The sequence below is a fragment of the Anser brachyrhynchus genome (assembly GCF_964034855.1).
Source record: "Anser brachyrhynchus genome assembly, chromosome: Z".
Lineage (NCBI taxonomy): Eukaryota > Metazoa > Chordata > Aves > Anseriformes > Anatidae > Anser > Anser brachyrhynchus.
In genome coordinates this window covers 18573191-18597077 of record NC_137697.1, presented here as the reverse complement: position 1 = coordinate 18597077, position 23887 = coordinate 18573191, and the positions used below count along the sequence as shown (strand labels likewise).

At 39.7% G+C, this 23887-nt stretch overlaps 1 protein-coding gene across 3 annotated transcripts in view; it reads right to left on the bottom strand.

Moving 5' to 3' along the window:
* Positions 1 to 23887, bottom strand: part of MAST4 (microtubule associated serine/threonine kinase family member 4) — a 296539-nt gene that overhangs the window by 214166 nt on the left and 58486 nt on the right. For all 3 annotated transcript variants that reach the window (XM_080573069.1, XM_080573072.1, XM_080573073.1), the window contains exons 2-3: positions 19986 to 20139; positions 4307 to 4428 (exon numbers count right to left, since the gene is read on the bottom strand). In XM_080573069.1, the coding sequence (XP_080429195.1) occupies positions 4307 to 4428; positions 19986 to 20139 (276 nt within the window). The remainder of the gene's footprint in view (positions 1 to 4306; positions 4429 to 19985; positions 20140 to 23887) is intronic.

Genomic DNA, 23887 nt, shown 5'->3' with positions numbered 1-23887 from the left:
CATTCTAATTAGCATAATTAGTTTTGAAACAGTTCTCATAATAACTGTCAACATTATGTCAATTTAGCTGAAGTTAATGGCACTTTAACAAAGACACACTTCTTCGTTTTCAGTAGTATACTATTTAATAGAAAGGAGGAGGCAAGGCCCTTTCTGAAGTAAACCTGCCTTTCATAGATACTGAACATTTATTTTGTTTCCTTTCAGCAATCCATCTTATAAAACATTGCTTTAAATAATTGCCACCCTCTAGCTTTCATATGACCTTTCTTGGAAATTAACACTAATAAAATGGCAATAAAAAGCAAACATACCAAAGTGCAGATGCTCGTAAAGTCAGTCTTATGTTATTTTGTGCAAGTTTGGTTGATTTGTTGTTGTTTAAACTAAAGAGGTAAATATTGTGCTAAAAAGCAGCAAATAATTATACTCATGCCTAGACAAAACAACTTCAGTGCTTAGTAGGAAAGTTCATAAGCTATTTGTAAAGGCCCTTTTTACCATTCTTCCAGCTTTCATAAGTTACTGGATACTATTCACAAGTAGTCAAAGATGTTCTCATTACACCAAATAAAAGTTTAATCATTTCACTGACATCTTTCATGTTTCCAAGAGGATGTCACAAGATGCCTTTTAGTTTGCTTTACTTCATACTACGAATACTCATCTTCCACAACACAAGGGACAACGAGCCTCTGCCCAGCACTTGCCATAAAGCTGAAGTTATATCACCAATCTTGACTGAATTTAAAAGCTAAATGCATTGCAAAGTATACCGTTCATTTGTGGCTCCTGTCTATAGCACATTTTTATTATGTGGATATTTCAAAGAATGAGATACCATTCAGTAGTCATCAAATACGGGTCTTAAAAAAAACCCTCTGGACTGTGAGATGTCTTTGTTAATTTTTATATATAAAATGGAAATAGAATGAAAGACTTTATGCTCCTTAAAATAGAAAGGTTTTTTTTTGTTTTAAACAGGAGTTCGATATTATCAATGGTGGAAATACAGTAAATCTACTGAAGTTTTATCCAGCTACTTTAGGAAAAATCGTCTTCCTTTTATCTACACATTTATCATCATGTATTACAGAGGCACCTTATATTCAGGCTTTTTCTGTTTTTTATGTATGCATATATCCAAAGCAAGTTAAAAAACAGTAACTTTTTTCAATACATGCCACTCAAAATCCCTTTCTGCCTATAAAAATTGTAATTGCTCACAGCTTCAGGCTCTTTATCATTGCTTAAAGCATATCAGCTTATTACAATGAAATATTAACAAACTCAGCTTTATTTCAGTTTAAAATAAACTATTTTCAAAAATTCTAAGAGTTAACACACTCAGCAGTGATGGTATTTGTAAATACTTGTGGAGTGGTGGGACATGGTGTTTCTGGGGAGAACTACTCCCAAACTTCGTACACCAAATGAGGCAACAACTCTAAGTTAACATGCAAATGACCAGTAGAAAAGAAGCACTTTCAGAGGCCAATTCATCTTGCCTTGAAATAGGTGTCTGCAATCAGGCAAAATGGCCATTAACCTATAAAGCAAAAAGAGTCATGTATGCTAACTCTATCATAGCTTCCCTAAACTCCCACAAGACCCTGTGCAAACAGAGAGAGAGATTCTGACCTGCCTTCCAGGCACATGTATTTTACTCCACTGACTATCAAGGGGAAGTAAAGAGACTGGCCAGATCAGTGCTTGGCCTGTAAGAACATCCAAAAGCAGGATTGTTCCACACCTCAGCTTCACCTTTCTATGAAGTTTAGAAACATTATGAAAGTTATACTTATCTTCACATCCATGTTAATGCTCTCTGCAGACTCTCAATGGTATGCTTGACCCACAGCAAGTCCAAAACACTGCCCCTTCACCTGAAAATATGCCTCCCCCATACACACGTTCAACCCACTTACATAGCTCTATGAGAACTGTATTTTCAACCTGTAGTCAAATTATCAACTTTGCAGAGATAAACCCTGGATACCTACTGAACTCCATGCACAGCAACATCTGCAACCCGTTTTTTTTTAATCAATATTCCATAACTCACTTAAAAACCTATAGTTTCCTACAGAAAGGATTTACATCTGTCACACAACAAGCAACCTTGGCAAGTTTTTACAAACTGACAGAAAAAGGGAACTATATTTTGTACCTCATTTGCAACCCCTCTAAGTGTTAGTACTTACATTTGAGCTGCTCACAAATTATTCTTGCCTATACTGACCCCTACCAGCCACTGCTCTCACTGGTCTCCACACCAGAGCCTAATATCAATGACAGTAAGAATAATCAGTCCTAGTAAAGGAAGAAGGTAACGGCCAAACTTCTAAGGTGACATCTCGCTTATCTGGAAAAATCAACTCAGACTGAAAAGCTACAAAGAAACTCATACAAGTCTCTTCTAAACATCAGGTTAAATTCTTGTAAATACAATTAAAAGCTCCCAGCACTATAAACTAATAATAGGCCTCCCAAACTCAACTCCATCAAAGCACAAACCAAGACAAAAAAATAAAGCTGGGGGAGCAACCCTAACTTACAGACTCTTTTCAGCAAAGACCAGATTTTTTGGAAGTCTGACAGCAAAGTTTTTGTCTGAGCAGGTTTGAGAATATCGCTGCCTATTTTACACCGGCCTCGTTAGGAAGTGAGTCTGATCAGCAATTCCAGATAAGAAACAAACACTTCCCTGGAGAACCTGCATCTCCACACAGTGGACACCTGCCCGGATCTGCCACTCACACTCACTTCTGCACCAGCAGAACACATGAGAGAAGTTGCAGTCAGGCAGAGATAAAAGATGCAGAGACAGGACAGAAGTCTGTAGCAGACACACACCAAAAAAGTCAACAGGTGATGAGCAGAAGACCCCTAAGGAAGTATGGCTCACTGAATTTTTCATCAGTCTTTTTTTTTTATGACCATTTAAAATACTTCTTGTCAAAATGCTGCTGAATCTCACTCTTAATATAATTACACATTACACCAAAAAAGCACAACTAGCATGATATCTACGACTTGTGCAAGCAGAACTACAAGATCAAATACCAACACAGCACTTTCTTATTTAGTCAAGTTTTGACTAAATCAAGAATCAAGATCTTGATAAATCAACAATCAAGATTTTTTTTATTAGTAACTACAGAAAAAAAAGAGGGAAAATGTACTGTACTGATAAAAACCTAAATTTGTTTCATCATATTGTCATTCTTTACCATTTCAACTACACATAATCTGAATACTTCCTTCACAGTGAACTATTATATTTCTCCTAATAAAATGCCAACAAAAATACATAGGTTGATGATCAGCTGTTCAGAAAATACTGGGGCTTAAAGCAGAAAACTTCAAATGGAATCAAATGTTTGTAATAAGTGTGCAGTCCAACAACAAACATCTGCCCCACAGAGCCACAAACAATTAACATCACAATGAAGCAGAAATCACAATTAAATTTGTAAGAGCAGATGTGTTGTTGTTGAAATGAAATGCTATTTCAGACATATTCATGGGGAAACCAGCCATCTATACACCACTATGATAATAAAAACTGGCATGGTGCTATCTGTTTAGCATTGTCTGATCATTAGAAACACTTTCATGCTTTTTTATACATATATTCATTAACACAATTCTTTGAAGAGAAGTACAGATTAGTGTACGGGGTCCTGCACTGAATTTCAACAATTAAGATCTTAACATACAGAAATACAAAGCAGGATAACAGACACCTCAGAACAAAAGCTGAAAGTTTGGCTGTATGAGGCATTTCTTCCCCTTTCTCTCCCTTTACCATTTTGTCCAAAAGGCTTAATGAAGTTCATGCTTCATATACCCACATTCTCCTGAGGACAAGAGTCCAGCAGAAAGTGGAAACAAAGAAATTGATGGAAAAGAATGCCCAGGAGAATGGACAGTTACCTTCCATTGTCATCTTAAAAAGCACACCTTTTTTTCCTTCTTTTTCTTTTTTTTTTTTTTTAAGGAAAGAAACCATTTAAATGCAAATAGCTACATTAATGCAACATTCAGCTAAGAGTTTATGCAAAACCCAGTAATGCTATTCAGAGTTACTGTTACTATAATATGTTGAGTGTGACTGAATGACATTTAAATAATATTGTATTCTGGAATGCATTAGTAACTGGAAAGATAAAGCTTAAAGAACAGGGGTTGATATGGACATAAATTCTGGATTGATTCCTATCCCTCCAAAAATTCAGAAATGATGGAGATGTAATGGATTTTTTTTTTTTGTATACTCCTAGCTTTGAAAAAAATTACTCACCAAACTAGCAGTAAGTGAAGGTGCTGACTGCCCAAGTGCTTGGCAGCGCATGCGAACAAGATTAGAGGTTTCTGCAGGTTGCCACAGCTGCTGTCCATTTGCATTGGGAAGCAGATACCTGCCTGTTAAGTTAAGAAAGAGTATGTTAAAATATTAGATGTTGCAGATGAAGCAATGTAACGGACAGTTTACTACAAGACAAAGCTCTTATTTTATTTATTTATTTTTAAAGTAGGCATCTCACCATTTTAAAACATTTGATCTTTCACCATAGCCCTGACCAGAAGGGATTCCATCAAAGCGGTATTTTTAGAATTCACTTGCCACCCCTTAATGTCACCCTTCCACATGATAACCTTTTTCTCATGCAAATTCTAGCCCCCCCGCCCGCCCCCCAATAATCTCACAACTGTACCTTTACCCTACTCTGAAACATGATTAATGCAACAACAACAGACCAAACATCCACAATAGAAAGTATGAACCAAAGAAACTTTCATTCTGAAGGTTTGCCGGAAATAAAATAAGAGCAAAAAATACATTTTTAAAAAAATATTGCCCTTGATTTTATTACTCTTTGAAAGCTGGTTATTTGACACAGTTTATATTTTTGTTTTGAAGAGCTATGATAAGCCATGACCCTCTAAGGCTAACATCAAATAAAATTTCAGCTCTCCTGATCAACCCTGGTAAACAGCAAGGTTACATTAAAAATGCTACAGAGATGGCTTCCTGACTATTCTCATCCCTTAAAAAGGCTGACATTTTTACATTTTTTTTTTTTGTCCTCATTGCATATTTTCAGAAAATGGGATCATAACTAAACAGGAATGTCAAGGATACAACAATCACTGCTGCCTCTCCCAGTAAAACACAACAGAAGGAAGCTGGGAGGACTGTGTTTCAAAAAAGACAATGCTATCCCATGCAAAAATGACTGATCTGTGAAACACCTTGACGAATGCAGCCAAAACGTTTATGCCTTCAAGGAGAGACTGAGCAAGTTCACAGAAAAGAGAACTTTGGGGGTACTAACTAGGCAGAACCATCTCAGGAAGCCCCTGAGCAGCAAACCAGAAGCAAGGAGAAAATTCCGGAAAATATATTGAGTGTTTTACTCGGGTGATTGTGATAGGACAAGGGGAAATGGCTTTAAACTACAAAAGAGGAAATTTAGATTAGATGTTAGGAGGAAATTCTTCACTCAGAGGGTGGTGAGGCCCTGGCACAGGCTGCCCAGAGAAGGTGTGGGTGCCCCATCCCTGGAGGTGCTCAAGGCCAGGCTGGATGGGGCTTTGGGCAGCCTGGTCTGGTGGGAGGTGTCCCTGCCCATGGCAGGGGGTTGGAATTGGGTGGTCTTTAAGGTCCCTTCCAACCCAAGCCGTTCTGTGATTCTGTGACAAGTGCGTAATGATACTGTTCCCTTTCTGCTTACTTTCAGCCACCACTATCAAACAGGGTAACAGACTATATAGAGTTGTCTTAAATCTGTAAATTCTTAGTTACATCTGAAAAATGTAAAAGTGGGGCAAGTGGGGCAATCACACCACTCAAGCAACCGACTTCTCTTAGAAAAATCAACAAGCTGATGCAGGGACAATTCAGATTTATTTTTTTTTTTAAACAAATCTGTTCAAAAACATGATGCAAGATTTTTATTGAACAGCTGAAATGAAAGTCATCTTCAAAGCCACAGACAGTAAGCACCTGTTTCTTGAAATGCCATTGCTACATTAGCATTGGCCCCCTCAGAGAACTGTGGGGTACATGCATGACTTTTGACAGAGGATTTGTGCACTGGTGAGTGGGCACTTGTTTGCCCAGAAATCAAAGTCCTTAGCTTCACAACCTTATTTTTAAACATCAGATCCACAGGGTTGTTGAGGTCTGTGGAAACCGACTTTACTGGGATCTGTAGAGTTCCCAAGCAACAACATCAGATAGTCCTCTTAACACTTCTCAGCCAAACAAGCACATTATTGTTCATTGGTACACTGGTGAAGTTGAAACTGTAGACAGTTTTCACCCAATTTCTAACAACTTGCCCAAGACTGGAAGAAAAATGTAGGACAAAGATGCAGAGTTTTGCCAAGTCACCCAGGAAAACATTCTCCAGAATTCAGGTTTCTTTTTCATGTCCTTCCACCATCCTCAACTAAAAGGCTTTCATAAAGAAAGCTTAATCCATATCTTTGATATTCCATGGATGTTCATCCTGGAATGTGCCAGTGAGAGGTGGAAGTTATCGCTGACTGCATATGTCACCTCAAAAGGTTAATTCCTTCTCATTCGGGGGGGAAGGATGAAAAAAAGTGAGTAGAAAAAAACAAGTTATACATACTCTGCATTTAAACAGGTACCTTTAATAATTTACACAATGAAAGAGGTTTATACATTTTCCTTACTTGTTTTTTTTGTTGTTGTTGTTGTGTTTGTTTTTGTGTGGTTTTTTTTTGATTCCTCTCCCAAAAGTCAATGTTAAAATGAGATTCTCAGGCTAAAACCAGATATTTTCTGCTGTTGAATTCCAGACTACAAAAACCTCTCAGATAAAAACACAGGAATTAAACTCTGCAAGAATGCTCCAAAATTTTAATCTGAAGAACAAAGAAGAATGTAAAGTAAAAAGTGTTTTAATGACAAAGTTTGTTCTAAAATTGGGAAAGGGAAGCACTGTCTGGTTAACCAAGGCTCTTTATAGTACGGGTTTTAAACTTTTTGAGAAATCCATTATTAGACACAAGACCTTTCCCAGGCTGCACTAATTTTCTTTTCAGATGAATCTCACTGAGCTTCCCAAAAAAAAAAAAGGCAATTACTTGGATTTTGTTCACAAATTAACCTAGCTTTTTTTCAGTTTGGATCCTGAAGCAAAGGGGTTTAACAAATCAATGAAGTCTGAAAGCAGAAAGGCATACAAGAAATAAGTGCTATTATTAATGCTTGTACTTCTTCTTGTAAATGGGAGGCAGACCAAAAAACACAGAGAAAATATTGTGATTCCCATTCATGCTAGTCACCCAGAGTGGAGCACTCTGTACATTGCCATGCGCCGGGCTGTGCTGACATGGAACATCTTCATAGTCGCCTTTATCTTTTGTCTTTTACAAGCATCTGTATTTTATTCAGTTTTTACCTTGATCAAACACCTGAAAAAGTCTATGATATTTTAATATAGAATAGGGAGAGCAGGCAAGCCTTCTGTTCATAACAACAAAGTGTTTACTAAGCCCTTCCTTTAACTGCAAGGTTTTCCTGACTGACAAAAAAAGCAGAGCAGATTAACTCAGCATCACAGCCAGCCTCCACAACGTAAGAATTCATTTCACCTTTATTATTTTTCTTGCCTGGTTAACCCCTAGAAAGATTTAAAATAATGTTGGGGGGCCTGCAGAACAGTTAAGCAGACACTGTAAGTAGACACTGAAGATGATTAGAATCACCAGTGAATGCGTAAGCATGCGCCACGCTGGAACGATCTCTCCTCCCCTCCTTACCCCCAAACAGGACCCATGAGGGCACAGAAGATTTCACAACATACTGAAATTAAGGCAAGTGTAGCAGACTATCCAGAAATCTAGTTTGTCTTTATATAGTACATCCACAGATGCTTCTAAACACAGAAATGGCATATATTAAATGCGCCTTCTATACAAGTAAAGTATCTATGGCTTATACAAGACGACAGTAACATAGATGTCTAATAAAAGAATAGCATTAAGCTTTCTGCAGAGAAACACAACCAGGAGAACAGCAGTTACCGACAATAAAGCCAGCTACAACAAAATACCCTGAAAATGACAACTGTACTTTAAATACTATGCCTCTTTAAATGAATGTAACGAGGTTTTTTTGTTTGTTGTTTTATTTCCAAAAACAAATAGAACACCATGATTTCTTATAGAAAAATATTTCTTCCAAACCTCAGTCCACTCTGAGGGGTTAGGGAGCCACCACATTAAGACACTACACAAAAAAAGTCTTTGCAATGAATTAGCCAGAAACTCTCCCTCAATTCCTCCCCATCAAAAAATTTCAGTCGCCTCGTTTTCAGACTATCCAGTCCTGTTTCTTGTCCCCATACTACTCCTATGTGTTCTGCTACAGTTCCATTAATAATTGTATGCCTTTTTCCTTTTTACAATTCTGCTGTGTTCTTTAATAACCCCTTGAATTTACACAGTCACACCCTCTCACCAGTAAGTGATTTAAGTATCAGTATTACACACAAAACTTGAGCTGAAATGCATTATTGATTTTCACACTGCATTCATTTCTGCCTTCAAGTGCAAAGCTCCAAGCAGCTTTCCTTTCTGAGTGAATTGACTCATGGGGGACCTCAACTACATCTCATCCCTGCCATTGTAATTCAGCATTTTGGCATACATACAGCAGAGAAAGTGCCAGAGTCCAGGCTAATCTCCATCTAACAGCAGACCATTGCCACATGGGTTGTAATTTTATCATTACTTTTATTAGTTATTGATACAGATGAGTCATCTGCTAATAGAGGTTCACCTACTGCTGTCCCATTCAGTCCGAAAATGGCCTGTGACTTCCTACCATGTCCTTTAAAGTGGCTTTGCTGGCATCTCTGATATCCTTTCCGTGCCTGAAGACATTAAGATAGCCTGAAGTCACACCACTTTGTTCCAATGTTATCTCTTCCCACATCTGAATACAATCCTCATTAGTCCAGCACATTTATCAAAATGCTTTTCAATGAAAGGTGACTTAAGTTGATTACGTAATGGCAATAATTTAGCATTATTTAATGGTATTACATAATAGTTGGTGGACACAGAGAATACATCACTGCAGATCAAAGCGTCACCTTCCCCTTGAACTTGCCTATCACATGTCTTGCATCCTATATAATGGATGTTTGCAGAATGCCCAAAGGAAATCTTTATTATTTCTTGCTTCTGTTGTTTCCAGTGTGTGAATGCTTCTTCTATTTTTTACTGTTTAAGGCCAAAAGAGACTGAAAAAACACATACATTTCTGCAAAGATCTGTCACAGAAGGTGAGCTTTGCTTTATTCTAATTACAGAAATCTTTCCTACTGCTAAGGTATCATTCTCCTTCATTCGCTCCTCCTCTGAAATCCACATCCCAACAGAATGACTGAGAATGACTAAAAGATTAAAACTTGTAATTTCATTTTAATTTAATAGGATTAAACCTATAAACCTTGTATTTTCATTTTTAAGTTAGAAATTACATGTTTCAAGTCTTCAGCAGTCTGATATTTTAGCAGTTACCTATGATGGAGAAAAACCTCTGGCATCCAAGTAAGTTTTTGCTTTTACAAAAATTCTTAGCGCAGTGCAGATTGCACTGTTGAAAATCGTTAGAGAATTAATATAAGGATAAACACAGAGGAAGCATCTTGGCAGATTTTAACAGACATAATTTCAAATCAAAGTATTAAAAGCAGTCCTCCTTTACACAGTTTTAAATGAAGAACAAGTAAGCACTTTTAAACAATTCAAACATCTGGATTCGGTCTGACAGTAACTATGGACACCATTAGCCCAAAGCAGAAGAACAGAAACTGTGCACCTGATTATAAGGCATCACAGACAAATTAGGCCAGCATCAATATGTTTCTACAGACTAAGCTCTAGCCATCCTGCAATCTTCAGGGCAAAGGCCAAGAAATACGTATTTTACTTGTTTTGATAAATCAATTGCAGATATTTATGACATGCAGATTATTTAAAAACAATTCAGAAAGGTAGGTTCCTCTCACTACTTTGAGGTCAAAAACAGCTGATTCTATCTCAAGAAGTGACCTCTGTGGTACAGACAGATTCACCAAGCATGGTTTCAGGTGGTTTGCTCACTCTACACCAATCCTTGGGGAAACTCGTAAGTGCAAGCTATCTGAGAAAGAGCAAAAGAAACAAGGCACAGTGGAAGCCGAAACTGGATCCTACTGCAGACAGCTGTGGGTGATAGAAGTGCTCCGCAAGGAAACAGTTGGGTACTTCTCCCTCTTCCTACTCCTTTCCCTTTCCTCCCCACCAAAGAAGGGGAAGTTCCCGTCAGGTATCACTGCCAGGGGTTGAAAGACCAAAGCCAGCCCCCAGCCGCCTCTACGCCTGGCAGCCCACAGCACCTCGCAGAGCAGCCATGGCCACAAAGCCTGCACACGACTTCAGAAACTGCCCCGGGAGAAGGGGAAGAGCCTCCTACCTTTGCAGCTTACCATCAGCTTAGGGCACTCTGCTTTATTACTGCAAATTTAACTGTTCCAGGCTGCCCTGCTGTAGGAAATGATGCATAGGCTGTAAATTTTAGGGTCTACTCTCAACACCAGTGCATGGGGAATTAAAGCACATAATTCCCACTAGTGGTAAGTGGTAAATGGAAAGCTAAAGAACAGGGGATGGAAACAAAAGAAATGTTACTGTACAAGAACCCTTGCAAGAAATCCTATTAAAAACTAATTACAAATTTTACACTTTTTGATGCACTGCAGAATCCCCTTAAAATTCTCTATCTTGGTTTCAGTTTCTAAAATTAGCTGAAGAAGTGGTATTTGGTCATGAATGAAATAAATTTGGCCCACAAAGGCAAAACTAAGACACATATTGTAACTTTGGAAAAGGGCACATCAAGTTTCAGATTGGAAACTAGTAGGATGCAGGTTTAGATCTGTATCCAATCTATCAAAAACAATAAAGATTGTTTATGAGTGTTACCAATAAAGAAATATACAAATCACATACAATTATCCTTCCTTTCAGAAACACTCAGTCATTTCAAGCTTGCAAGAAACTTCTCATCCCATTTCAATAGCTGAAAAACACTTAAATGACAATACAGAAACTTGTTTAAAAGATTACTCAAAATTCTTCTGCTAACACATACTCGGTGTAATTATATTTTTATTTTGACCATTTATTTACAAACCACTTTTGAAGCACTGTGACAGCAGTAGAACATTTTAAAGGTTGGAGGTTTGGGGTTTGTTTTGAAGTTTTCCATGCCAAAAATATCTACCTTAAAAGCAGTGTTAGTCAGCCAGTGCCACTGATATCATACTAAGAAACTATACAGCCTGAAGTTATCATTTACAACTCTATTTTCCTTCCTCCCAACCATACAGAAATACAAATCAGCAAAACAAACAGCTGAAGATATGTAATCAGTGAGCTCAGAGACGGGCACGTACTGTTGCTTCCTTTTCTTTATCTTACCAACAAATAGAACCCTTTTCCCACAGTACCAGCATACACCTTCAAAACTTACAGGTTGCTGGTCCGCTCTATAACAAAGCCCTGACACATAACTCCCTGCTTCCCCTTCACTCTTTTCTCTAATTCACTCCTATTCTAGAAAAAAAATAAGGTCCAGTTCTGAAATTCTAATAACAGGGAAAAAAAAACAGTCTTGGAAAATCAATGTTCAAAGTTCACACTGAACATGTAATGCTACTGGAAGTGCATTAAACTGGACCACATCTAAGTGACAATGAGGTATGTTTTATTGTACCTTCTGATATAAGGTCAATTTTGCAAAAACAGGAATCCTGCAAAGCAAAAGCTCAGAGATAGCTCTTATCTGCAACTCTGAACACCGGTAGGCTCACAACCAAGCTGCGTGTAGAATACATCTACGTTCACCAGTGCTCAGTTCAATGACTACATGAACAACGACTTCAGCCATCTGTCAATTTTCTTTTCTTGGCTCCCATCTCTTCTTCATCTCAGTATTTGCTTTTGCTACCTGCTTCATAGATATTATATGATCTGAACAAAATTATTCCATTATACTATGAAGAAAATGGCCAGAAACTGCAAATGATGTAAATCTACCCTCTAACAACTTAAAAACATTACCCCTTGTCCTACCACTACAAGCATAAAGTGGGATGTGGCACCCCTGTACACTATAAATAATCCCTACCATTACCCCTTGTTCTGTTTCAGGTGTACCTTGCTATGCCACAAAATTCAAGAGCCGATCTGTAACTATGTGCTTACAGTAATTTTTCTAACAGGGAAAGAAGTTTCCTAATAAAAAGCCCCTTACTGTTTTCAATAGGAAATAACAATAAACTTTCCAATTCAAACATTTGACCACCATTCCAAAGATTACACATAAAAGCTTCTTTTTGCTCTTCTCATGTGTTTCTCAGTTGTACAATCAATTCATGTTAAATCATCTGTCTTGGAGCAAGCAAGGACAATTTCCCTTCACTAGTAGTGAGTCCATTGGCTCCACAGCATCAAGTCCTCTCTTGAGAGTGCATGGAGGTGAAATGGGAAGACTTAAGCCTCTAGGAGCATGAGTAATGCAATTTTGATGTGCAATTATAACTTATTTATAAACACTGCAGAGACAGTTTTGCACTAACGAGCTCAGGTACCAGCAACAACAAGACTGTAGCATTACAGTGCTCAGGTTTAGTTAATCAGCTGATCAAACCCAAGCATTTAACTAAGTCCAGGCAAGTTCCTTCATATGTGCTTCTATACTTACACTGCTAAGTGTACTTGAGCCAGCTAATTCAACAGCTATTGCAGTATTTCTCAGAGCTACAACTTAAACCTCAGAAATTTACTATGCATATTCTTCTTTTTCTCCATGTTTTATTTTTCTACTGTACAAGTGACTGTTTAACCGAATTTCAAGCTGCTTTCATAAAGCATCCCAAAAACGGCTAAATTCTACTTCTTCACCCTTCAAAACAAGGAACTCCCAAGTTCATCCGCTAATTAGGCACTCTACTGCTGCAGTTTGCTTTGATCTCAACAACAATCAGCTTCTGATGTTCTGATGATATAAGCCCGATTAAGCTGCAATCAAGGAGTTAAAGGCAAAATAACGAGACAGGAATGCAGTATCTCCTGCTCTCATCTCAGACTATTACATGATGCAGAATCCACATGTCAAAGAATATGGAAATTATCCCCTAGCATACAGGGAAGCAATATCAACCGAACTATACACACTGACTGAAGCCTTAAGTGACAAAAGTAACTGACAATGACAAATATAACCTAATGGCATCTCAAACACTACTGCACCAAGAATCATTTGAAAATATATATTTCATAGCAGAATATATTTGTTTCGTCAGTAGAAGACAGTCTTATACTGCCTGCTTAAAAAAGCAATTTTCTCAGGTATGTAATTATGGAATACGTTGCTTACATGTCTTCCTACTAATTCTGGAAAACATTTAACATGTGGTAACACACTTTATGGAAGCGTTAGAGGGAGGCACTGAGAAGACTCCGGGACGTGCTCTGTGCAGGCAGCGACACTGGATGAGATGGTTTGTGCCTCCCCACTCCCCACGGTGGTGTGTAGTTCACCTGGATGTGGAGCCTCCCTCCTTTTGCCCCCATCACCAGGCAGCGGCACCCTCAGCTGAGAAAACTCCCCAAACCAACCAGGTCCAGTCCCACCACGCATCATGACAACGAAAACTATTATGAAACGTACTTCTGGTCTGATGTGTGGGGGGAAGAAAGCTTAGGAAGGAAAATTTCCTGCAGAAAGGGATGCCTGACAGAGCATCGGCACAGGCCGCCATCCTTCCCCTGCATCCCGCTGCGGTGAGGTTCTGGAACTGGAGACGCGTCAACAAGGTCCCTGGAGCTGTATCCCCAGAGACAGCTATGAAGTCACCGGGCTTCTCACACAGGGGCACTCGGATAATTAATTAGGCCCCTAACTGGAAGTCAGTAAACAATTCTGAGATAGTACAGAGGAAATAAGGAACACTTCCTCTTATCTACTTCTATCGACCATCAGTGATAAGAACAATCTTTTTAAAACGCTTGTCACTAAAGCAATTACATCCTAGTTACAAAAAACCGTTGTAGGGAATGGGAAGGTAGCACTGCCAAAGAGGTTTCAGAGCACACTCCGGTGATTTTACACTCCACTCTCCCCAGCCACCAAGTTGTATCAAGCTTCTGACATTAAGGTTTAATGAGCTAATCTGCATATCAGCAATATTAATGAAAAATGTCACGCAATACAGGATTAGCGAGAACTCCAAATTTCTGCCACTGCCAACTGCTCTCCTACACGCAAGGGGACAGCCTACAAGTCCTGACAGCACATGCCAACCCTCAGATAACTGAACAGCTTGTTCTTCATGGCCCATAACGCTGTTGATCTTTCTGCTAATCACTCTAAGTAGAGTGATGAATCTCTAATGTGAAAACCAGACTGAGAATCTCTGAATTTACTTCAAGTCAACCACATTATTTATATGGGAATTGCAATCACTGCTGGCAATATTTAGATGACTAATGACTTAGAGGTGGGAAGCTAATCAAAGGAGGAACAACAATAAAAAACACATACATCCCAAGATTTATTTATTTATTTTTGGTTTTAGCTCTCCAGCAGGCCAGAAAGTTAACCAGAGTTAACTCTATTAAAGTGATGTAGGATCTTTGGATTAAAAACGCTGTAAAACAAAAACTGTATGCATTATCTCACTAGTGTTTGTGTAAGATCAATTTAAGGTTAGCAAGATAACGGCTCTACCACAATTAGAGACAATTAGCTCAGCAGGAAGTCTGTTTCTAGGCAGTTATCAATGAGATAACATAAGGCAAGATAAGAAGTTCAAACTATAGGTAACAAAGTTTAGTGGGTTTTGCTTTCGTGCGTGCCTTTTTTTTTTTTTAATACATCTAACTGTGCAGCATAGGACAACTGAACTAGCTACAGCATCCTGCAAAATGCAAATTCTCATCAGCAGTACATATTCATACAGTTCAGAAGAGAGGCAAACAGCCATCTTCAAGTGTTGTATCAGAGCAGCTGAGCAGACCGAACAGAGCACACCACACACTGTGCTGTGAGCTAAGGAGCAGCAATGGGATATGAAAGCAAAGACAATTTGATTTGCTTGTCCGAGTGGTTTCCCAGGTTAAACCCCTTCACAGTGAAAGCTCATACAATTTCTCAGCCTTTCACATCACTTTCTGCTACGAATTCTGTTTAAGCATCTCTGAACAAAGCAAAATAAATCTGCAGACGATTTCAAACAAAAACCCTCTGTCTGTAGACAGCCCTCTGAAGTTTGCAGAGATCAAGAAAACCAGCCACTGCAGAAAAGCAGCTTTTTAATTAAACATCTTTTCTCCTGATCAGAAACAAAATCCTAAAGCCCCAGCCTGCGCCTTGTTTGGAATCCATTAAGAGGCAATATAAAGGGAGAGGGAGGAGAGGCATTTACACCCAGGAACACACGCAGGAGCTGACTGTCTGGAGAAGAACAGACCTGCCCTCGTCTGACCAGGCTTTGGCCTCAGCCTGGCCAGTGGCAGCAGCACTGGTCAAAAGTACGGACCTCTTCCCTCTGTGTCTGAGAGACTGCCATCAGAGGAGTAGCTCCAGCTCAGCTTTGCAACAGGGCTTATCCAGCAGTTGCATGGACTGCACAAGGGTTGTGTTTGATGCCATCTGTGGTGTAAGCAGAACTTCCCAGCTCCAGTCTACCTCCAGGTAGAAGATGTAGCCAGCATGGTTACAGGAACACGGGAAGGTGGAAAGGGAACACTTCAGAGGCAGAAGCAACAGAGGGGGGAAGAAGGCAAATGTTAACTGTACAAGAAGAGCCCAGTGACTGCACTCAGGTGTCCTGCAACGGACCAGGAACCCAGAAAAACCACAGGCAGTTCTACCATCCAAACTCTTTAATGCTTTGGAAACACGACCTTCTAAATTAGAAGAGAAACTGGTCATAAATCGCTTCCAAGGTAACCAGTACAAAATGCTTCTACCACAAAGTTGTTTTAACGTTCCTGTTAAGCAACATAACGCAACTATGAAATATTTTTCACCTTTTCTATCTATTAAGCAATAATGCTAGCACTTCGCAATAAGAGCTATTAAAGTAGATTTGCTAGACTAATATCAGGCCACATCCAGCAAAGTTTTTTCATTCAAAATTCATCTCTCCCCAAAAGTCTTCCCTCTTTCCTTCCTTGGGGATGAAGATTAAGTCAGGCAATACCGTCACAACAATTAGACTGGAGTGACTTTTCCAAAATGTAATAGCCTGGTATCTCCAGGAAGCACTATTCATTTCTTTTATTGGCCAAACTTTATTTAATGTCAGTGGTTCCCTAGCAATTTTCAACAGGAAGCAACAGTAGTTTTAGCCTCAAAAAACATGGATTTAATTTTCTTTAACTCTGAAAACATGTGGCTGCTAGATTGCTTAACACAGTGCAATTGAGCTGCACTGAATGTAAGTTCAGTCTCTATCCCCACTCTCATCCAAATTTACAACCTTTTTCTCTTGTGTTGATTTCCATTGGAAAAACCTTGTATGTCATTCTAGTTTTTCTTGTAAACCTATATAAATAGTTTTGTAATTTACTTTATCTTATTCATAGCAATAGGTTCTCAGTAACTGAAATCCTTCAGGTTTTGTAAATCCACTCAATATATTGCAACAATGCAGGCTTTTTTTTCTTCTTAGATGTCGTGCATGGTATTACTCCCTCCTGTAAAGCCTTGCAAACTCACTTAATTGGAACCTATTCCCAGAGATGAAAAAAATACTTATTTACCTCTATTAGTAGTCAGCCCTGCAGGATTTGAAATATCCTGTCTTATATAAACAAATGAAAATAAAAATTTGATTTCTTTATCATTAATACTACCTATGCTCTATGGCTCAATAATTTTGTATTTTTAACACAGAAGGGAAAGCTAAAGTAACACACTGATCAATTTACAGCTTTCATAACATTCACAGTGAGCAACAAGCACCAGTTAAGGCATATTCTGCAAACTTTTGAGCTTGTAATTTTCACTCTTGCTTTACTTACTCCCACTTAATGTATTCCTCAAAGTTTAACAAAGGTAACATTTTTGAGTGATACAGAGACTGTGCTTTAAACTATTTGAGAAATAACATTCTGAACCATTTTCCAGGGCGATAGCCTTTGTTGGACATTCTTTTTCTTTCTTTCTTTATGGACCACATGCATCTTCCTACAAATGCAAAGTCTCTAAGAAATTAAGGAGGGGATATACAGGCGCAGAAACTGACCCAAACCAAGGACAAGTCAATAAAGTTACTCGCTTTAATGCAAGGACTCTTGGATCTCTTCCAAAGCAGGCTATTCTATGATTGTGATATCGTGATACTTGTGGTTTCAAACCATAATAGTAACCCACTCTTAAGCATTAAGGAAGCTACAAAAAACATCCAAAAACTTAAGTATGTAGGCGAGTAAATATAAATCCAAAGTAACACTGTTACTTTTTGCTGGGCAAGTTTTGCTGGGCATTTGAAAACATTTTTGGGCATGTATCTCTGTATCTGTAGCAGTTTAATTTTTTTTTTTTTAACAAAGATCATGAAAGAATACTAATGACCTTCTGTCATCAGAACGACTTTGATTAATTCAATCAGTGTTGTGAAAGCTGGTAAGATATTTTAACTATTGTATGATTCTAAGAACTTAAGGTATTCAGGTTCATTGAAAGTGCATTAGTAATAAAGCAGTTTAACACCACTGCACGCTATATTCCCAAATCCTGACATGAAACCCTGCACAACATATTGCAAGCAGACAAAAACTATATCCACTTCCTTTTATAAAGGCCTCAAGCAATAATTCAAGCACAGAGATAAAGACCAGGGACTATAGCAGCAGAGCATGTTTGCTTCATTTGTTTTCGATTACGCTGCCTTCTTCTGTTTAGCTGAAGGGTTTAACTGCAGGAAATCTCCATTTTTGAATACCACCGCTCTATTTTAAAGTCAAAAAAAACTTCTGCAGAAATAACAGTGTGATTGAAATATTTATTGTTAGTAAAAAACTAGCTTGGCACTCTGTGGTGGTTTTACCTTGCTGGGCAGCTGAGGGAAAGGGGGAGAAAATACAATGGAAGGGCTCAAGGGCTGAGATAAGGATGGGGAGATCACTCAACTGCTATCATCATAGGCAAAACAGACTCAGCATAAGGAGATTAATATCATTTATTGCCTATCACTGCCAGACTAGATCAGTGAGAAACCAACAAAAAAAAACCAACAAATTAAAGACACCTTCTGCCCATCCACCCTCTTCCACCTCCTCCCCCCGAGTCGTACAGGGAAACAAAAATGGGGGCTGCGGTCAGTCTATAGCACTTCGTCTCCGCCACTCCTTCATGGTCACTCTGTGCCCGTGCCCCTGCCCCTGCCCCTGCGTGGGCTCCTCTCCACGGGCTGCAGCTCCGGCCCGGGGCCTGCTCCTGCGGGGGCTCTCCATGGGCCGCAGCCTCCTCCAGGCCACATCCACCTGCTCCACCGGGGGCTCCTCCACGGGCTGCAGCGTGGAGATCTGCTCCGTGTGGGACCCGTGGGCTGCAGGGGGACAGCCTGCTCCACCAGGGGCCTCTCCACAGGCCGCAGGGGAACTGCTGCTGCCTGCCTGGAGCACCTCCTGCCCTCCTGCTGCACTCACCCGGGGGGCTGCAGGGCTGCTTCTCACTCCTCTCTCCCAGCTGCTGTAGCACAGCAGGCTTTTCCCTTTCTTCAAAATACTGCAATAAATAGTATTATGCTAACTGTTTAGAGTGTCTTCCAGCATAAGAACAAGTAGAGGGGTAGAAAGGAAATTAGAAGAGGAAATACCTTAAATGCACTTCTCAGAAGCTCACTGAGGAAGAGTCAGCTCTATCTGCCATTTTGTAACCCCAAAAACACTTTTGATCATCATACACAATTTAGAGCCGGGACAGTCATATTGCAAGTAAATGACAATTCAGCTTTCTCTGCTTTGAATTTCACCTGATTTTGGTATCAACCAACATAACTTGGACAAAACAAGGTAGATGCTGAGTCCAATATTTATCAATTCCAGGAAGCTCTTTAACTCTTTAAAATCTATTGTCCCTATCACAATGCATTTCAGGAATACATTTGAGTGGCAAATTCTAGTGAGTTTTAAAATTCTTTATACTCAAATACACAAAGCAAGGCCCAGATAACTTGTCCCTATATTTTCACACTCATTTCTCTCATACATTCAATGACAAGCACTCTTCAGCGAATGCTGCAGCCATGCAGCTCCCAGGACCCAGTCACAGCTTTGGCATCTGAAATCTTTCACTGCAGCTTACACAGACACCAGGGCAGGGAGGGTACGAGCCTTCCTCATGAGTCCTGGCTACCTGCTACCATGGCATAGCTTCACAGAAGAGAAGACATGGTCCATAGCCAGGGCTAACTGGCAGTGCCCCTCCACCCCTGGGAGTGCTCAGCCAGATAAATGAGGCCATATTGCTTTTCCTTTAATGAAATCAAGTCTAAAAGGACCATCTGTGTACTAGAGCTCCTTGAGGAAACAAGATGTATGCGAGATCCCATGGATGAATGCATGTAAGTACATTTCAAACAACCCTTAAACTGCCAGTCTGCCAGATAAATGCCACAACCCCCCCAAAATTTCAAGAACTAGGTCATTTCCAGTATATGCTCAGCCACCTATCAGCACCCCAAAAAGAGAGCTTCCAATATGATCTCACCCCACTGGCTACTGGTTAGCACACATGGAAGAGACTTTATATATGTCCAGGTGGGACACACGCCTCCCACCAGGAGTCTGGCCCCAAGGCCAACCCCAGGGTTGAGGTGCCATCAGGTCTAGAGCTGCTAAACCTCCAAGTGACTATGTCCACACCCCAAACTCACCAGTCAGAGCTCCTCCAAGGCTTCCTCTTCTGAGCTGTCTCCCATCTTCACTCAGTTGCCTCTTAAATTTAAAAGGTTTTCCAGGGCCAGAAGAGACCTCGGGATTGCTGGATTTTCGAAAAGGCATAGGTGGGGGGGATAATATGTGATCAAGCTGAAAAGAAGCACAGGAAAAAAGACACTGTTTACATGTTTATCTTATCCTACCAAAATCAACCAACAACAACAAAAAAAATGAAGTTTCCTTTGCATAAAAGTTACGGTATTCAGAAAAAAAAAAAAGTGTATAAAAAGATCTTAAAGTAATTAAAATGCAAACAAACTGAAAATTTTCCAAGTGCCCGATTTGTAGCTGGCTATACACAAAAGCCATCCTCCTCACAGGGCTTACAGCACATCCTACCACACTCCCATACAAGGAACATTTTTCTCCCGTTGTCCCATCTCGAGGTACAAAGGGATCAGGCTTAGGATGAGGCTTAAGCTTATGTGACCTTCCATAAAGCAGCCTTTTTGCAGGTGTGAACCATCTGAACTTGCAACCTCTGCTCTTGCCAGTATTATTCTTCAGCAATCTCTTCACAGCTTTACCTGAGCAGACACTAGATGGCACTGTACAATCAAAATGCAAACCACTGCCTAGTCTAAGAAAAACGCTGAAAAATAGATTTATCAATGCCAGTGGGGAAAAAAAATGTTTAAATTATTCTGTTTATAAAGCTGGCATTCATTCATACTGACTTCAACATGAGTGTAAAAACAAATCCTCATCCTTCAAATTCTGTTCCTCTCATCATTCCTACACAACATTTCAGCCTTCTAGTTTTGGCAGTACATTTGATGTCTCAATATTTTGCTAAATTTGCAAAAACAAAAAGAAGAAAACAAGTGAGCATATACCTGATGGTTTCATCCTCTCTGTCCACAGAAAAGAAGGAGTGAAGGTCAACTCCAGTCACCTATGAAGATGCACAGTGAAGGCCCTTTTTGCCTAAAGTTAATTGTATAGCAAAGTACTACGTATGCTGCAAGGCATTTTAAATTGCCTATGTTCAGAGTATATTTTGTATTTATTATTTCAGGTTATGTAGCGTTTTTTATTCTTTGTTGTTAAATCAAATCCAAAGCTCAATGGAAGTGTTTGCAGATACACTTCCAAAAAATCAACAACAGTGTTTTCTGAATCTGCTTCCTCAGCATATTAAGATTCATTCATGTCAAGGCCAAGACACTGAAGTGACTGATTAACTCAAAGCACACTCCTAGAGTGATTTCCTAAATCAGGCGGGGCTTGGGGGTCACACAGAATATTTAATTAACCTTTGTCATTTAATTAACCATTTGTCATTCATGAATGCAAGTATTTCCAATATACCTCAATTTCCAAGTGCTAAGGTACCTCACAAGGTGAATATACAAATCGGTTATATTAAAAGGGAAATGGCTGACAACATCTGCCAGAAAGGTAAAGCATTTGCCTACCAGATTCTACGAAACACTGTTTTTAGACTTCTAAGGTGACTACTAAGCAAATACTCAAAGGGTCTTCAATTCCTTAAACTGCTCACCAGCAGACAGACAGCAATGACTGCTCGACACTGGACTCTGTGCATCTGAAAACAGCATGATCCCATCAGGGTTTTAGGTGTTATTGGCAAATATTCATGTACTTTAAGATAGGCTCACTCTTCAAGGAAACCAACCCTATTTTGTTTTTTTTTTTCCTTGCATAAGGTTAAGACTTCACACACAGAAACAATGGCACTCAGCTCCCTGCACACTACACAACGCTTAACAGAGCTAGAGCCCTCCTCCCGCAATGAAGCCTCTACTTGTCATCAAACTGTGTTGTGGAATACACAAAGTTCTTTATATTTCCAGTTAAGCTGCGCTCCTTTTTTTCCCCACAGCTTTTATTGAAGCACACATGGTTTCGGAGGAAAGTTTAGTATGAGACTACGGTACAGAGCAGTACAGTACTGTCCTGGCCTCCAGGTCATATTTAAGATGCTTTTATATTGCCCAAACTGGCAGCCTCAGAAAAGTACTATTTCTGAAGAGTAAGAGACAGTGTAAGTATCTACCAGACACTGTTTCAACAGCAGCACCCAGCTATCACTCACTCCCTTGCAAAACCACCTCTGTACTGCTAAGTGGCTTTACCACAACTAAAACTTCTGTTTGATGCGATTTAGGAAACAACTTCAGGCACACAAACTTTTCAGCTCTTGTATGGAAAGGGAGAAGACTACACCACGCAGCTTGCACAGAAGCTACCAGCCACGAGGAAGTCATCATGACCCCACGCAACGTGGCCATGCCAGAGGTCCTACAAGTGGAGGCTCTCAGGAACCAGACCAGGAACCAGGGGAGAGAAGAAAAAGAGGGGAAAGCAGGGAGACATCCTTATAACAACTTGAAAGCTCCCGTGCATTTCTCAGACATGAGAAACAGGGGAATGAAATGCAGTTTCTGAAGTTTTGCATTTCTTAAACACAACAGGATGAAACTCAGATTCTGTTGAAGGGGAACAGGATTCTATTACATGGAGATAAATAAAAATAAATATTCTTGCCAATGACAAAGTCAGGACCACAATATTACAGCAATATTAGGTTTCCCTGAAATACCTTCCTTGGGAACAGGATTTCATCTTAATATAGGAGCAGTCAAACTCACTATGGTAGGCTACACTTGCACAGATCCGTCAGCTGTGCTTCAGCTGGCTGTAGACAAACCTGAAGCAGCTACACCAAAAACATTATATGATCTAGCACTACAAAGAAAGAATACAAGATTTAACATTTTCATATTGATGGCAAACTCCAACTTTAAAAAAAGCAACTACACATAGATAAACAAGACATCTCTGGACACTATCCAAAGGCTCACTTTTTGCTTCCAAAGGAATGAAATAATATCTATAATATGTACAGTGTGTATTTGAAAGCATTCTGTACCTTGTAACTGCTGTTGTAGTGGGCTGAAGAGTAGACAGACTTTAACAGCCTTGATATAACAAGTCTGGTGCTGGGGAAGCATAAGGGAAATGGACTGCAGAGAGCATCCAGGCTTGCAAGCTCACCCTGAATAAAATCTCTCAAAGACCAAACGGGCAGCTACATGAACCAACTTGACCCAGACAGGCTTTCTGGAGTGAATTCAGACTCCACAGAAAAGCCTATGCAGCAGATGAAAAGGCTTTCTGTCCTCAATAAAACAGCCTTCCCCTCCTGCCAGGCACGGCATTCAAGTCCAAGCAAGTGAAACCAACAGAGAATGTTTCAGTAAGTTCTGCTTCCTTGAAGCACACAGCTGATTCTGATGAACTGTAACATGGCACACATACAGATCACACAAAATAGTTGATTCAGATACAATGACACTACAATTGTCCAGTGATAATATTATGGCAAGCTTAAATTATTGCAAGACCTATCCAAACTTGCTAATACTTATTTGAAAGCCCTCCTGGAAAGCTGAACACTAGAAACATTCACATTGTGCATCTTACTGGGTACAGATCCTACCCTGATGCGTAAGGACATGGTCATCACAGGAACTCTCTCAATTATTTTTCAACTGTCTTGGGAATCTGGAGAGGTCCCAGTACACTGGAAGCTGGCAAATGTTGTACCAATTTTCAAGAAGGGCAAGGAAGAAGACCCTGGCAACTACAGGCCTGTCAGTCTCACATCAGTGCCTGGTAAAATTACGGAGATTATTTCAGGTGTTACTGAAGCACACCTGGGGGACAATGCAGTCATTGGTCCCAGCCAACATGGGTTCATGAGGGGTAGGTCCTGTTTGACTAACTTGATTTCCTTTTATAAGATCACCCATCTAGTTGATCAAGGGAAACCAGCTGATGGGATCTTTTTGGATTACAGTAAAGCTGGTGA